The sequence below is a fragment of the Mustela erminea genome, chromosome 1 (assembly GCF_009829155.1).
Source record: "Mustela erminea isolate mMusErm1 chromosome 1, mMusErm1.Pri, whole genome shotgun sequence".
Taxonomy (NCBI): Eukaryota; Metazoa; Chordata; class Mammalia; order Carnivora; family Mustelidae; genus Mustela; species Mustela erminea.
The window spans coordinates 93,668,829-93,686,625 of record NC_045614.1 but is presented as its reverse complement, the minus strand read 5'-3'; the positions used below and the strand labels follow the sequence as shown (position 1 = coordinate 93,686,625).

The 17,797-nt window shown below is 39.0% G+C and overlaps 1 protein-coding gene across 1 annotated transcript in view; it reads right to left on the bottom strand.

Moving 5' to 3' along the window:
* PCCB (propionyl-CoA carboxylase subunit beta) overlaps positions 1-17,797 on the bottom strand; it is a 104,998-nt gene that overhangs the window by 66,228 nt on the left and 20,973 nt on the right. The window contains exon 6 of the mRNA XM_032333855.1: positions 9,069-9,179. Coding sequence (XP_032189746.1) covers positions 9,069-9,179 — 111 coding nt within the window. The remainder of the gene's footprint in view (positions 1-9,068; positions 9,180-17,797) is intronic.

The following is a 17,797-nucleotide window of genomic DNA, read 5'->3' as shown; positions in this document are numbered from 1 at the left end:
CAGGGGCAACATAAGATAATAAACCGGGCTTAATCAAAATTACAATCTTGTGCAGAATGAAAAGGCAGCCCACAGAATGTGAGAAAATATCTGCAAATCACGTATCTGATAAGTAACTAATATCCAGAATACTTATTTTAAGTATTTATATACTTATTTTAAATATTGTAACTCGACAATAAAAAGTAATTCAAAAATTAACAGAGGCCTAAGCAACATTTTTCTAGATATATCTCCTCAGGCAAAAGAAACAAGAGCAAAAATAAACTATTGAGACTACATCAAAACAAAAAAAGGTTTTGCAAAGCAGAGGAAATGATAAAACAAAAAGGCAACATACTAAATGGGAGAAAATATTTACAAATGATGCATCTGATAAGGGATTAATATCCAACACCAACAAAACTCAACACCAAAATAATCCCACTGAAAATGGGGAGAAAATATGAACAGACATTTCTCCAAAGAAGACATCCGGACGGCTAACAGAAACGTGAAAAGATGCTCAACAACACTATTCATCAGGGAAATGCAAATCAAAACCACAATGAAATGTTTCCTCACGGGGCGCCTGGGTGGCTCACTGGGTTGAGCCTCTGACTTTGGCTCAGGTCATGATCCCAGGATTCTGGGATAGAGCCCGCATTGGGCTGCTCATCAGGGAGCCTGCTTCCTCCTCTCTTTCTCTGCCTGCCTCTCTGCCTACCTGTAATCTCTGTCTGCCAAATAAATAAATAAATGAAATCTTTTTTTTTTTTTTTTTAAGATTTTTATTTATTTATTTGACAGAGAAATCACAAGTAGGCAGAGAGGCAGGCAGAGAGAGAGAGAGGAGGAAGCAGGCTCCCTGCTGAGCAGAGAGCCCGATGCGGGACTCGATCCCAGGACCCCGAGATCATGACCTGAGCCGAAGGCAGCGGCTTAACCACTGAGCCACCCAGGCGCCCAAATAAATGAAATCTTTAAAAAAAAAAAAAAAAAAGGAAAAAAAAGAAATGTTACCTAACACGTATCAGAATGGCTGAAATCAAAAATACTCTAAGAAACAACAAGTGTTGGTAAGAATGTGGGAAAAAAAAGGATCCTTCATGTACTGTTGGTGGCAATGCAAACTGGTGCAGCCACTGTGGAAAACAGTGGATGATGTTTCCTAAAAATTTTAAAGAGAAATAATATCTGACCCAGTAATTCCATTCTTAGATATATACCCCAAAGAACAAAAAGAGACCACCACAGAAACAGTACAAAAACTTGTACATCAATATTTGTTGCAGTTTATTTGCAATAACCAAAAGCTGGAAACAGCTGGATTCCCTGGATGGTTCAGTCCACTAAGCATCTGCCTTTGGCTCAGGTCATGATCTCAGTGTCCTGGGATCAGAGTTCCACGTTAGCTCTCCACTCAGTGGGGAGTCTGCTTGTCCCTCTCCCTCACCCCCTCCACCTGTGTGCTCTCCCTTGCTAATAAATAAAATCTTAACAAAGAAAAAAAGGGTGGCTCAGTGGGTTAAAACCTCTGCCTTTGGCTCAGGTCATGATCCCAGGGTCCTGGAATCGAGCCCCGCATCAGGCTTTCTGCTCAGCAGGGAGCCTGCTTCCCTTCCTCTCTCTGCCTACTTGTGATCTCTGTCTGTCAAATAAATAAATTTTTAAAAATCTTTAAAGAGAAAAAAAAAAGCAGCGGTGCTTTAGTGGCTCAGGTGGTTAAACATCTGCCTTCAGTTCAGGTCTCATGATCTCAGGGTCCTGGGATTGAGTCCCTCATTGGGATCTCTGCTCAGCTGGGAGTCTGCTTCTCTTTCTCCCTCTTCCTCTGTGTTCTTTAATAAATGGATAAGATCTTTGGGGAAGAAAATAAAAAAAGATGGAAACAATTCAAGTGTTCACTGACACATGAATGGATATTTAAATGTGGCATATACATACAAAGGAATATTAACCAGCCTTTAAAAGATGGCAATTCTAACACATGTTACAACATGGACTAACTCTGAAGACATTAGGCTAAATGAAATAAGCCAGTCACAAACGGGCAGATACTATAAGATTCCAAAAATTCATAGAAAGAACAGTGTTAGGAGTAGTAGGGAATGGTAAGCTAGTGTTTAATAAGTAAAAAGTTTCAGCTGGGATAGATGAAAAATTTCTGGAGATTGCTGGTGGTGCCGGTATCACAAAAATGTGGATATACCTAATGCCATAGAACTGTAACTGAAATTTTCCATTTTTTACTTTTCTGTGTATATTTTACCACAATTTTTAAAGTACTACATCAGTGTTAAACTTCCTGAATTTATTAACTAGTTGTGAAAGAAAATATCCTAATTCTTAAGAATTATATCCAGAAGCATTAAATAGTAAAGAAACATGATACATACAACCCACTCATGAATGGTTAATAATTCTGAAAATTTGGTTGCCTGGGTGGCTCAGTTGGTTAAGCATCTGCCTTTGGCTGAGGTCATGACCCCAGGGTCCTGGGATCAAGCCTCACATAAAAATAAATAAATATATAATAGAATTCTGAAAATTCGAAATTTCAAAATAAAGACTTTTGAAACACTCTGTTCAAAAGGTAGCATTAAGAGGAGAAAAGCTGCAAATCACAGTGTGGGAGAAGGCAGCTGCAATATATAACTGATAAAGAACTTACATCCAGAATATAAAAAGAACTCCTAAAAATAAGAAAAAAACCCACAATTTTTTAAATGGGCAAAAGAGATGAACAGGCACACCACAAAAGAAGAAACATATGAAAAGGTGCTAAATCTCATTAGTCATGGAAATGCAATGAAAGATCACACCACATGCAAACTGGCATAATTAAATCATACTAATAAAAGTGCTGGCAAGGATGTGAAACAAGTTAAATTCTCACACACTGCAAATAGAAGTGTAAATTGCTCTACCGTCTTTAATGAACAGTTAGGCATTACCCTAAAAAGCTGAAGATATGTGCATCCTATGACATAACTATGCTCTTACCCTGAGAACCTGAAACCAAGGTACAGGTTTAAGAATGTTTAGATCACGGAGCACCTGGGTAGCTCAGTGGGCTAAATCCTCCGCCTTGGGCTCGGGTCATGGTCCTGGGGTCCTGGGCTCAAGCCCCGTTTTGGGCTCTCTGCTTGGGGGGGAGCCTGCTTCCCCTCTCTCTCTGCCTGCCTCTCTGCCTGCTTGTGATCTCTCTCTCTCTCTCTCTCTCTCTCTCTGTGTCAAATAGATAAGTGGATAAATAAAATCTTTTAAAAAAATGTTTATATCAGCATCCACAGCAATGGCAAAAATCTTTAAACACAAAAGGTAGTAGAACGCATGAATATGTTAAGATAATTTACTACAGATTAAAATGAATGAACTATATTTACAGAGAACATGGATAAATCTTAAAAACATAATGAGTCATAGTCACACACAAAAGAATGAACAAAAGAATGAATATTATATGATTTCATCTTATATTAAAAGTCAAAACAGGCAACAAACCACAACTTGTAACTATAAAGCAAAGCAAATACAGATGATTACCATAAAAGCTGAGATCACAAAGAATTCTGGACAGGATGAAAGGAGGCAATAGTGATTAGGAAAGGTAATAGGAGGAGGGCTCCTGAAGGTCATTTCTTGAACTCAGTATTATTTACATTGATTTGCACTTAATAATTGTCAAACTTACGTATTTTACGTACTTCCCTGAGTATGAGACAATTAACAGTGCTTAAAAAAATTTAAATTAAGTGGGAGAGAGGCAAAGACAGAATCAGGGAGACAAATTAGGATTCTGCAATAATCCAGGTGGGATGCTTGAATTAATATGGTAGCAGTGTAAGTAGTAAGACATACGAAGCAATATAATTTTAGATTACATTCTAAAGTAGAATGAATATGACTTGGAACTGAACTTGGCACGTGACAGAAAAAGAGGAGTTAAAATGGTGCAATGTTTTTTCACCTGAGCCACTGGAAGGCTGGACTTGCTCTTTATTGAGATGGGGAAGGCTGCAGGAAAGCAATTTGGAAGAGGCTTATAAGAGACCAAAACCTATGAAGTTTGAGATACCACTGAAGGCCAAATGGAAACACTGGTAGGTACCCAAATGGGTAATCCTAGAGTTCAGGAGTATTCCATCCGGAAGACACAGATTTGAGAGCTGTCAGCAAAGAGCTGAATATTTAAAGTTTGGAGATGGGATAAAAATGAGCCAGGGAAGGAGAGAAGAGCTAGAAGAAATCCAAGAATTATGGTGCTTCCAAGTTTCAGAGGAAGGAATGATCAGCTAAGTAAAATGCTGAAAGGTCAAGTAAGATGATGACTGAGAAATGTCAACCGGAATTTAGTAATGCTGGAATCTTTGAGGTCTTTGATACAAAAAACTGACATTATGGGTTACGCCGAATAGAATAATATCCATTTCATCAGAAACTAAATATTCGAGTATATTCACATCTATTTCTCAATTCTATTCTGTTCCCCTGGTCTATTTATTTATAAATTAATGAACCAGTTTGTTATTTCACTTTATATTTTATCACCTAGCAGAGCATGCCACTCATTATTTCTTTTATGGAATATCTAGTCCTTTAAAAATCAGTCTGGTAGCATTTTTATTGCACTCTCATTAAACACATCAAATATTTAAGATGTAGAATGATTAAGACCTGATGATTAGTTGTGGAGGACTAAAGAGGGGAGATGGCACTAATATGCAGATACTAAAAGTTCTGCAAGTGCAGAATGGGATTGCTTAGCATAGTAACACATAACTAATAAAAAAGGACATAAACACCAAAATCAGTAGCTTTCTCTACACGGAAAAAGGAAAAGAAAGTCAGCCCATTCACAATAGCATCAAGCATAATAAAATATTCCAAATGAATTTAACAAAAGAGGTGGGAAGATCTATACACTGAAAACTCTAAGATTTTGATGAAATATACTGAAGATGACAAAAATAAATGGAAGAGATCACATGTTCCTGGATGAGAGTATTATTAAAATGTCCATACTACCCAGAGCTATCTATAGATTCAATGCAATTCCTTTCAAAATTCCAATGACATTTTTGACAGAAATAGAAAAAAAACAGTCTAAAATTTGTATAGAGGGGCGCCTGGGTGGTTCAGTGGGTTAAGCCTCTGTCTTTGGCTCAGGTCATGATCTCAGGGTCCTGGGATGGAGCCCCGCATGGGCTCTCTGCTCAGCGGGGAGCCTGCTTCCCCCCCCCCACCCCTGCCTGCCTCTCTGCCTCCTTGTGATCTCTGTCTGTCAAATAAATAAATAAATAAATCTTTTTTTTTTTTTAAGTCTTTTAAAAAAATAAAATAAAATAAAATTTGTATAGAACCACAAAAGACCCCAAATAACAAAAACAATTCTGGCAAAGACAATTAAAGTTAGAGGCACCATATTTTTGGATTTCAAACTATTCTACAAAGTTATAGTAATCTTTTAAACAGTATAGTATTGGCATAAAAACATACTTGCAAACCAATAGAACAGAATCAAGAGCCCAGAGGCAAACCCTCATATATACTGCCAACTAATATTCGACAAGAGAGCCAAGAATAGTCAATGAGGAAAAGCTAAGACTCTTCAATAAATGATTTTGGGGGTGCCTGGCTGGCTCAGTTGGTTAAGCATCTGCCTTCAGCTCAGGTCATGGTCCCAGAGTCCCGGGATCAAGTCCTACATTGGGCTCCCTGCTCAGTGGGTAGTCTGCTTCTCCCTCTACTCCTCCCCTTTGCCTGTGATCTCTCTTTCTCTCTCTTTTAAGCTTTCTCTCTCTCTCTCAAATAAATAAAATCTTAAATAAATAAATTAAATTTAAATAAATGATTTTGGGAAATCTGGATCTCTACAGGCAGAAGAATGCAATTACACCCATATATTCAACTGGTCACAAAAATTAACTCAAATGGATTAAAGGCTTAAAGACCTGAAACCATAGAAGTCTTAGAAGAAAACATGGCAGAGGATACCTAGGTGGCTCAGTCAACTAAGCGTCTGACTTCAGCTCAGGTCATGATCCTAGGGTGCTGGGATTGAGCCCCACATAGGGCTCCTAGTTCAGCAGGAGCCTGCTTCTCTGTCTCCTTCTGCCCCTCCCCTGCTTGTGCATGCTTCTTTGCTCATTCTGTCTCTCTCTATCATTCTCAAATAAATAAAATCTTTAAAACCAACTTTTTTTAATTTTAAAAAAGAAAACATAGGGAACAATTTTATGGATACAACACCAAAAGCAGAAGAAACAAAAGCAAAAATTAACAAGTAGGACATCAAACTGAAAAGCTTCTGCACGGCAAAAGATAAATCAACAAAATATAAAGGCAGCCTACTGAATGAGAGAAAATATTTGCAAATCATATATCTGAAAAGGGATTAATATCAAAAATATTTAAAGAACACCTACAACTCAGTAACAACTACAGCAGAAATCCAAAATGGTAATTATGTGAAATGAAAAATGTATTTTTTTTAAAAGATTTTATTTATTTATTTGACAGACAGAGATCACAAGCAGGCAGAGAGGCAGGCAGAGAGAGAAAGAGAGAGGAGGAAGCAGGCTCTCTGCTGAGCAGGGCGTCTGATGCGGGGCTTGATCCCAGCACCCTGGGACCATAACCTGAGCTGAAGGCAGAGGCTTTAACCCACTGAGCCACCCAGGCGCCCGAGAAATGAAAAATGTATTAACTAACCTTATTGTGATAAACATTTCACAATATACGTATATATAAGGATATCACATTGTACACTTTAAACTTACACATGCTATATGACAACTGTACCAATAAAGCTAGAAAAAAAAATTTTAATGAACAGAGGACCTCAACAGACATTTTTCCAAGGAAGACATACAAATGGTCAACATCACTAATCATCTGGGAAATGTAAATCAAAACCAAAAGGAGGTGCCACCTAAGCCTGTTAGAATGGTGATTATCAAAAAGACAAGAATAGCTGTTGGGAAGAATGTGGAGGAAAGGGAACCCTTGTGAACCACTGATGGGAATGTAAATTGATACAGCCACTACGGAAAACAGTAGGGAAGTTCCTCAAAAAATTAAAAATAGAACCACCAACAATTCTACTTTTGGATATATACCCAAAGGAAACCATCAACAAAACTAAAAAAGACAGCCTACTAAATGGGAAAAGATATTTGAAAATGACATATCTGATAAAGGGTTAGTATCTCAAGTATATAAAGAACTGATACAACTCAACATCTCCAAAACAAATAACCCAAACAAAAAAATGGGCAGAAGACACAGACATTTCTCCAAAGATGACATCCAGATGGCGGCTAACAGATACATGAAAAGATGCTCAACATCACTCATCTTCAGGGAAATGCAAATCAAAACCACAATGAGAGTAGAGCTTAAATGTTCTCACCACAAAAAAGAAATGGTAATCATTTGAGATGTTGAAGGTGCCAGCTAACACTAGGGTTAGTGATGGACACCAAGAAGGCTGGAGAGGTGAGAAGAAATGCCAGGGACAACGAAGTGGAAGCAAAGGGAAACAAATGTTGCTAATACGCAGGCAAACGTGTGTTAAAGATCACTGGCAGTGACACAGAAAGCACTGGTGACCTTAAAAGAACCAGTTGTAGTAGAGCAAGGGGGGCAGAGCAAATTGGAATGTGTTAAGGAGACGACAGGAAGATAGGAATAGGGCAACAGCCACAGGGAGATGCAGGGTAAGGGAGGGCTTTCGGGTTGTTTTGAAGATAGGAAATACCTAAATAGGGGTCAGTTCTGATGGGAGGACCCAGTACCAAGGGAGAGGCTAAAGATGACAGATGGAACAGAAGGGACAGGAGGAGGCTGGCTACTGAAAAGGTGTGAAGAGTTGCAATACATGATATGCACAAATGTAGGAAGACGGGGAGAGAAGGGGCTTAGCCAAAGGAATTGCCACCTCTGTTCCTGGCAGGAAGAAGAGGACTGGGTGAGCTCAGGTAGATGCTGATTGTGCAGGCAAGATAGAGGGAATTCTGCTTTGGTCAGGAAAGAGATGTGGTCATCTGAATTTTTAAAATCCATCCCTATTGAACATAAATATTGTTTTCAGTCTGTCACTAAGAATAGAATACCTGGATCAAAGGGTAAGCACCTTTCATAATTTCTCAATTCTTACTGCCAAAATACCCTCGAGAAAAGTATTTACATTCCTTCTATTTGCAGTTTTCTCCTCATATTGGAGGACTATCTTTACCTCTCTCCCTCAAATCTGTCTTGACATTTATTGTTTGTTATTATTAAATATATTTTATGAGGAAAAGACTAATTTTTTTAAAAGATATCAAGTTAAAGTAAATACCCATGTGTAAGTGCAAGTAGGCCTCATTTAAAATTAGAAATCTCATTCTACTAGAATTATGTTCTACAGATAAAGCACCTCTCAAAATGAACTTAGAGATCAGATTTACCATTACAGATGGTATGTAATGAAATGGCAAACAGCCGAAGAAATAAAGATGGGACATAGGAAACAACTTCACAATAAAGTAGATTACAAAAAAGACTTCCATGAGAAACATTTTCTTTCTTTTTAAGACAGGGAGAGAAAGTGGGGGGAGAAGTAGGCAAAGACAGAGGGAGAGGGAGAGAGAGAGAATCCTCAGCAGGCTCCATGCCCAGCACAGAGTGTAACACAGGACTTGATCCCAAAACCCTGAAATCAAAACCTGAGCTGAAATCAAGAGTCAGGTGCTCAACCAACTGAGCCCCTCAAGCGCTTCCATGAGGAAATTTTTAATAGGATTTAGGAACCAATCACCCCTCTAGGCAGAAGATAGGATCCTTTGATTACTTAAAAATCATTTGCAATTCAAATCAACAAGTAAAACCACCCAACAATGAAGTACACAAGCACATTGTCACAGAAGTCCCATAAGCTACAGATTTCAGCCAAAACCTTCCCTCCACTAAGATCTTATCATTACCATGCTGAGAGCCGCGATAATGCAGGTAACCTAGATCTAGGTCAGGAACTATTTTTATTGCAGGTGAGTTACTACACAATTCTCAAAGGGCAGGAGAAGCAGGCCCTTCTTTCTTACCTTAACCATGAACGTGAAATCAGTCAGAGCAGGGGAATACACAGCCCCACCAGCGCACGGGCCCATGATCAGAGAAATCTGAGGGATGACTCCAGATGCCAGGACATTCCTCTGCCAAAAGAGAAAGGCAAGGCATGTGGTTACAGAGGTGTTCAAGGCACTACCTGCAGAAGATAAAGGCAGTTATAAAAGTACATTTGGCTTTTAGTCACAGAAATTCTATGCTAGCGGCAAGAGACCTAATCAATACAGGTTCTCCCAAGATTATATATGCAGTTTCTCCTCATAACAGGTGGAACAGTTGGCTTATTACTTTTGGTGGCAAATACCCTCTCTCCTCTCCTTGGCAGTAATTTCCAGAAAGCTCCAACAGGGCATAAGCTCAGAGAGACTCTATTCACTCTTACCCCAGCCTCAAACACACGTCAGGTCCAGCACCCCTATCTGCACAAAGCTAGCTGAAAAGAATGAATGAAAACCTTAAGCAGAACATACAGGAGCCATGACCTCTATTTAGAGTCCCTTCACACCTGCCACAGAGGGTACCCAGCAGTTACAAAGCAAGGCTAAGAGGCAGGTGCTACATTACTCTGAGTCTTCAATGTCTGCCCATGTCTAGGCAGGGCATATGGGGAAAGGGAGGTAGCAGGAGCCAGGAAGTCTCCATGGGGACAGAGGTATGTGAAGGGTCAAGCCCCAGGCCACCTCTTGGGAAAAAAGAAAAAAAAGAGGGGGGTGAGGTCTAGAGGACCCAGGCAAGATGATAAAGTCCAATGACTCCTTGCCCAACTCCTAACTCTTTTCCTTCGCCGGGTTATATCAGTGTAAGAGATGTTCACTTTTAGCCATTTCTTGGCTCTGAGCCCAATTTCTTTCTTTTTATTTTTTTTTTTTAAGATTTTTATTTATTCACTTGACAGATCACAAGTAGGCAGAGAGGCAGTCAGAGAGAGGGAGGGGAGGAAGCAGGCTCCCTGCTGAGCAGAAAGCCTGATGCGGGGCTCAATCCCAGGACCCTGAGATCATGACCTGAGCCAAAGGCAGCGGCTTTAACCCACTGAGCCACCCAGGCGCCCCTCTGAGCCCAATTTCTACAAGTCATAGGACATAGCTGAGGACAGTACTAAAAGCCATCTACAGAGAAGATTCTGGGAAGATGGCAGAGTAGGAAACACCAGGAATCCGCCCTCACGTGGACAACAACTGCACTGACATAATCTGATAAAACTTTCTGAAATTCTAGTCAACTGAAGGCTTCCAACTCCCAGTGGAAAATTTGGAGAATAATTTGGAGAAAAATTGTGCCTAATTTCAGTCTATTTTAGCTCTTAGCACAAGAGCCACTACTCATCTGCTGCTCGCTAGCCACAAAGCAGGCAGCAGGCATGCCCTAGATTCCTGCAGCAGCTTACACAGGGCTTTCAGGAGCCAGTGTAGGTGAAAAGCACTCTGTCCTCCAAATATGAGGGATCACTTACTGCTGATTCTGGTTAAAAAGATGTAGTTAGAGAAATAGATGGCCATTGTTGTACTTCGTTACCCCACTGTTACAAGCCCCGGTCCCTCCAAGTCAGCATCACTAATCATTTGGTAAATACAAATCATAACCAGAATGAAGTAGCACAACACAAACACTGGGATGGCTACTACCAAACAGAAAACAAGAAATGTTGGTGAGGATGTGGAGAAATTGAACCCTTGCACACTACTACTCGGAATGTAAACTGGTACAGCCATTGTGGCAAACAGCACGGAGGTTCCTCAAAAATTTAAAAATTATCATGGAATCCAGAAATTTCACTTCTGGCAATATACCAAGAAGAATGAAACCCAGGATCTCAAAGAGATATCTGTACACCCACATTCAGAGGGAAATTACTCACAATAACTGAAACAGAAAGGAACCTAAGTGCCCATCAATGGATGAATGAATAAGCAAAATATGGCATATATATATATACACACACACACACACACACACACACACACATACATACACACACACACAGTGGATTATTACTTAGCCTCAAAAAGGAAAAACTTCCGGGACGCCTGGGTGGCTCAGTTGGTTAAGCGACTGCCTTCGGCTCAGGTCATGATCCCGGAGTCCTGGGATCGAGTCCCACATCGGGCTCTCAGCTCCATGGGGAGTCTGCTTCTCCCTCTGACCTTCTCCCCTCTCATGCTCTCTCTCTCTCTCAAATAAATAAATAAAAAATCTTTTAAAAAAAAAAAAGGAAAAACTTCCTGTCACATGCTACAACATGGATAAACCTTCAGGACATTAAGTGAAGTGAAATAAGCCATTCATAAAAACACAAATCAGTAAGATCCCAGGCAAGCTAGTACAGTCAATCTGGAAAACAGACTGGGGTTCCTCAAAGACACAAACATAGTGTTCTGAAGGGGCACCTATATTCCAATGTTTATAGCAGCAATGTCCACAAGAACCAAAATATGGAAAGAGCCCAGATGTCTCTCAACAGATGAATGGATAAAGAAGATGTGATACATCGATAAATAATGAAGTATTACTCAGCCATCAAAAAGAATGAAATCCTGCCCTTGCAATGATGTGGATAGAACTAGACAGTACTATGCCAAGGGAAAATAAGTCAATCAGCGAAAGATAATTATAATATGGTTTCACTCATTTGTGGAATTTAAGAAACAAAACAGAGGAGCATAGAGGAAAGGAGGTAAAAATAAAACAATACAAAATCAGAGAGGAAGATAAACTATAAGAGACCCTTAATCATAGGAAACAAACTGAGGGTTGCTAGAGGGGAGGTGGGTGGGGTGCTGGGGTAACAGGGTGATGGGCATTAAGGAGGGCACATGATCTAAAGAGCACTAGATGTTAATACAACTGATGAATCACTGAATGCTACCCCTGAAACTAATAATATACTGTATGTTAACTAACTGAATTTTAAAAATACAATATGATTCGGGGCGCCTGGGTGGCTCAGTGGGTTAAGCTGCTGCCTTCGGCTCAGGTCATGATCTCAGGGTCCTGGGATCGAGTCCCACATCGGGCTCTCTGCTCAGCGGGGAGCCTGCTTCCTCCTCTCTCTCTGCCTGCCTCTCTGCCTACTTGTGATCTCTGTCTGTCAAATAAAAAAAAAAAAAAAATCTAAAAAAAAAAAAAATACAATATGATTCCATTTATATAAGGCATATAAGGTCAAAATCACACGGACATAGTAGAATGGTGATTGCCAAGGGCTGAGAGGAGGGAATAATAGGGAGAAACTGTTTAATGGGTATAGAACTCCAGTTTTCCTTTTCTTTAATATTTTTTGAGTTAATTTTTTTTTTTAGTAATCTCCACACCCAATATGGAGCTTGAACTTACAACCACAAGATCAACAGTCGCATGCTCTTCCAACTGAGCTGGAAAGGTGCCCCACGAGTTCATTTTGCAAGATGGATAGAGTTACATGGATGAATACCGGTTACGGTTGCATAACATTATGAACGTATTTAATATCACCGGATATACACTTAAAATGGTTAAATTCATAAATTTCATGTGTATTTTACAACAATAAAAAAGTTGTAAGAGTTATCTATATCATACAAAAAAAACAAGGTGTGTGAGTGAACTCCCAGCTATGGCAGAGGAAAGAGTTCAGAAAATTCTCCCCTCTAAGAAACAACTAAAAAACTGAAGGAAATTGTCAAAAACAAACATTTTGGGTGCCTGGGTGGCTCAGTGGGTTAAGCCTCTGCCTTTGGCTCAGGTCATGATCTCAGGGTCCTGGGATTGAGTCCCGCATCAGGCTCTCTGCTCGGCAGGGAGCCTGCTTCCTCCTCTCTCTCTCTGTGATCTCTCTTGTGATCTCTGCCAAATAAATTAAAAAAAAAAAAAAAAATTTTTTTTTAAAATATTTGGAGGCTTAGGAATCAGACCAAATATTAAGAAATTGAGAAGTGCTTATTGATTAAAAAAAATTAAAATAAAACTGTTAAACTTGAGATGAGAACAGTGACATACTTAACTAAAGCTGCTACCATTGCCCACACCTCAGGATGTCCTCATATAGTTCTCTCTTAATACTTTAAAAGACAAGATTATATAAAGCAATTATTTTAATACTTTGTTGTTAGACTTATGAGATATTTAACAATAACAGAACAAAGTAAGGGGAATAAAATGGAGCTATATGGGATCAAAAATCCTATATTTTACCAGATTTAAGTCAGGTTTAATTTGAAGTAGACTGTGATCAATTGACATACATATAATCCTTAGAGCAACTATCAAATAACTCAATAAACACAATTTTTTAAAAAGTCAAAGGAATTAGAAAGCTACACTTAAAATATGTGTTTAACATTAAAGAGTTGGGTGATGTCATAGATGATGCTGGAACAAGATGCTCTAAGAATCTATGCCTTAAACTAAACATCTATTGAGTTTGCAGGAACAGTCTGAAGCAACTATTTTGGAACTCTGGAGGCTAGCGGAATCATCACATACCTCACAACCCTGGAGCAGGCAGCTATGGGGACTGACAGCCCATGCTTCTAGTGTGGCTAGCTGATGTCAAAGTAGGCAATAAGGACCCTGTCCTCCAAAAATCAAAAGTCCACCAATATGTGTATTTATTAAGAATCATGGCTTTTGATCAATAAAGGACCAGTACAGAGGCTGGTAATTGTTTCAACCTTGACAGGTTCAAGTAGCTCTACAGCTGAGATGGGATTTAAAGAGACAGTTTCTTGGGACACTTGGATGGCTCAGTCAGTTAAGCATCTGCCCTCAGCTCAGGTCATCCCAGGGGCCTGGGATCAAGTCCCATATCAGGCTCCTTGCTCAGCGGTGAGTCCGCTTCTCCCTCTGCTTGCAGTTCTCCCTGCTTGTGTTAACTCTCTCTCTGACAATAAATAAAATCTTTAAAAATAAAAAAACTAGACAGATCACTTTTTTTCTAAGGATTTTATTTATTTACTTGAGAGAGATACAGTAAGAGACAGCATGAGAAAGGAGAAGAGGGAGAAGCAGACTCCCGGAGGAGCTGGGAGCCCGATGTGGGTCTCAATCCCGGGACACCGGGATCATGATCTGGGCCAAAGGCAGTTGCTTAACCAATTGAGCCACCCAGGTGCCCAACACATCACATCTTAAAAACAAATAAATAAATAAAAATAAAGAGGTTCTTTTCAAGGAGCTAGACATTTAATGAAATCTTTGTCAGGTCACTGATTGACTGCCAGAAACTTCAGTGACCACACTCAACATGTAACATATTTTTGCGGAAACAGCTCAGAAAGTCACAAATGGATAGATTCAGCCCCCAACAAGCAAAACTCCACAATCTCTGACAGGTGAGTGAATTGGATTTCCAACATTACCAGAAATACACATAATTCCCAGCACTCAACAAAAACAAGAAATTACTGAACACATAAAGAAACAGACTACTACAGACCATTTATAGGAAACAAAGAATTTGACTGAAACCATCACTAAGGAAGCTCAGACATCTGAATTGTCAAAGATGTTATAGGAATGGTCCTTTTTTTTTTTTTTTTAATAATTTTAAAAGAGCGAGTGCACCCACATGAGGAGGAGAGGCAGAGGGATAAAAGGGAGCCTGACAGAGGGCTTGATCTTATGATGCATGAGATCATGACCTGAGCAGAAACCAAGAATGACACTCAACCGACTGAACTACCAGGCACCCCAGGAGTAGTCTTAAATACAGTCAATGAACTAAAGGAAATCATGAGGGGGGAAAAAAGGAAATCAGAAAGACAATGAACAAAATGAGTAGGCCAATAAAGAGACAGAAATAGAAAGAAACTAAACAGAAATTCTGGAGCTGAAAAGGACAGTAACTGAAATGAAAAGCTTACTAGAGGGGTTCAATAGCAAGCAAAAGAAAAATTCAGAGAACTTAAAGATAAGACAACTGAAACTATTCAGTCTAAGGAGAAGCTAAGAAAACAATAAAGAAAAATGAACAGCCAGAGGAACCTGTAAGGAATTAGACATGTACCAACATAAACATAATAGTACTCTCAGAAAAAGAGGAAGAGGACCCTCGACTCTATAGTGAACTAATCTTTGACAAAGCAAGAAAGAATATCCAATGGGAAAAAGAGAGTCTCTTCAACAAATGATGTTGGGAAAATTGGATACATTTCCAAAACTGGACAGCCACATGCAAAACAATGAAACTGGACCATTTCCTTACACTATACATAAAATTAAACTAAAAATGGATGAAAGACCTAGATGCAAGACAGGAAAATCCACCAAAACCCTAGAGAAGAACACAGGCAACAAGCTCTGTGAGTTTGGCTGCAGCAACTTCTTGCTAGACATGTCTCCAAAAGCAAGGGAAACAAAGGCAAAAATGAACTATTGGGACTTCATCAAGATAAAAAGTTTCTGCACACAAAAGGAAGGAGTTGACAAAACCAAAAGACAACCGACAGAATGGGAGAAGATATTTGCAAAAAACATATCAGATAAAGGGCTAGTATCCAAAATCTATAAAAAACTTATCAAACTCAACACCCAAGGAACAAATGATCCAGTCAAGAAATGGACAGAAGAGGGGCGCCTGGGAGGCTCAGTGGGTTAAAGCCTCTGCCTTCAGCTCAGGTTGTGATCCCAGGGTCCTGGGATCGAGCCCCACATCGGGCTCTCTGCTCAGCGGGGAGCCTGCTTCCTCCTCTCTCTCTACCTGCTTCTCTGCCTACTTGTGATCTCTGTCAAATAAATAAATAAATAAAATCTTTAAAAAAAAAAAAAAGAAAAAGAAATCTTGCCATTTGCAATGATATGGATGGAACTAGAGGGTATTATATTAAGAGAAATAAGTCAATCAGAGAAAGACAGTTACCATATGATTTCACTCATGTAGAATTTAAGAAACAAAACATGACCATAGTGGAAGAGAGAAAAAAATAAAACAAGACAAAATCAGAGATGGAGACAAACCACAAGAGACTCTTAAGCATAGAAGACAGAGTTGCTGGAAGGGGAGGGGATTGGGGGATAGGGTAACTAGGTGATGGACATTAAGGAAGACACATGATGTAAGGAGCACTGGGTGTTATAAAAGACTGATGAATCAACTCTACCTCTGAAACTAATAATAAATTATATGTTAATTAATTGAATTAAATTTTTTTAAAAAGAGCAATAAAAAGAAAATTTTTTAAAAAGAGGAAGAGACAGATTAAAGTATTTTAAGAAATAATGGCTGAAAAGTTCCCAAATTTGATGAAAGATATGAATATACACATCCAAGAATCTCAATGAATTCCACTCAGATTCACACCAAACTCACATTATAATCAAACTACTGAAACTTAAACACAAAGAAAGGAATGTGAGGGCAGCAAGAAACAAGCAACTTGTCACATACAAGAGATCCTCAATAAAATTAACAGCTGATTTCTCACCAGAAATCAGAGTCCAGGAGGATATTTAGGAGCCTTGAAAGGAGGACACCTGGGTGGCTCAATCAGTTAAGCGTCTGTCTTTAGCTCAGGTCATGATCCCAGGGTCCTGGGATCAAGCCCTGCATCAGGCTCCCTCCTCAGGGGAGAGCCTACTTCTCCCTCTTGCTCTGCCTACTTGTACTTTCCATCTCTCTGTCAAATAAATAAAATCTCAAAAAAAAAAAAAAAAAAGTCTTGAAAGGAAAAAGAAAGTGTCAAAAATATCTAACAAACTATCCTTCAAGAATAAAGGAAAAGTTAAGACATTTCCAGACAAAAGCTGAAGGTTGTTTACACTAGACATGCCATTCAAAAAACACTACAAGTCCTTTAGCCTGAAATGAAAGGGCCACAGTAAGTACCTTGATGGCATGAGAAAAAACAAACACTTAGAAATTGAATTTCCTAAGTAAACATAAAAAACAATGTTATTACAGTGCTTTGGTTTTGTCTGTAACATCTCTCTTCTTCCCAAGGTATTTAAAAAACAAATGCACAAAACAATGACAAATCTGTTAATGGCTATACAATGTACAAAGATATATACTCTATGATAACAACATGGAGGAAGAATGGAGATGTATACAAACAGAACCTCTGTATGCCACTGAAGCTAAGCTGGTATTATTCAAAACAAATTGCTATAAATTTAAGCTAATAATTGTAAACCATTAGGGGAAAATGATGAAAATGAACAACAAACATGAATCAAAATGGCAAATCAAAATGGCACACTTAAAAAAATAATAATTAAACACTAAAAAATGCATTAATAGAGGAACCAAGGAACAAGAAACATAACAGAAAATAGATAAATAGCAGAAATAAATCCTTTCTTGGTAATCACATTAAATGCAAATGGGTTAAATTCCTCTAATACAGATTTTTAAAATGCAATTTTTTATGATAATACAGGAGGAAACTGAACGTAACTCCTCCCATAGCCACAATGTCCTCTGAAAATAATAAAAACCCTAATGGTTTAAGGAGTAACAACTACACGGAAGAAAAGCACATCAAGGCAGGTATGAGAGACTGGAGCACACAATATCACATGAACCCCACCCCTGGCATGGGAAGGAATATAAAACCTGGACTTTCTCCCTCAAAAGCAAAGAGTTAGAGCCCCAAATTGGGAATCCCAAACTTTTAAGATAAACATCTGAGAGCTATGCCCCCAAATCACCTAACAGGGCTCACGTCCTGAGACCCACAAGACTGAAGCAATCTGGAAAACCACTTTTAAGGCTCACACATTTGGACTC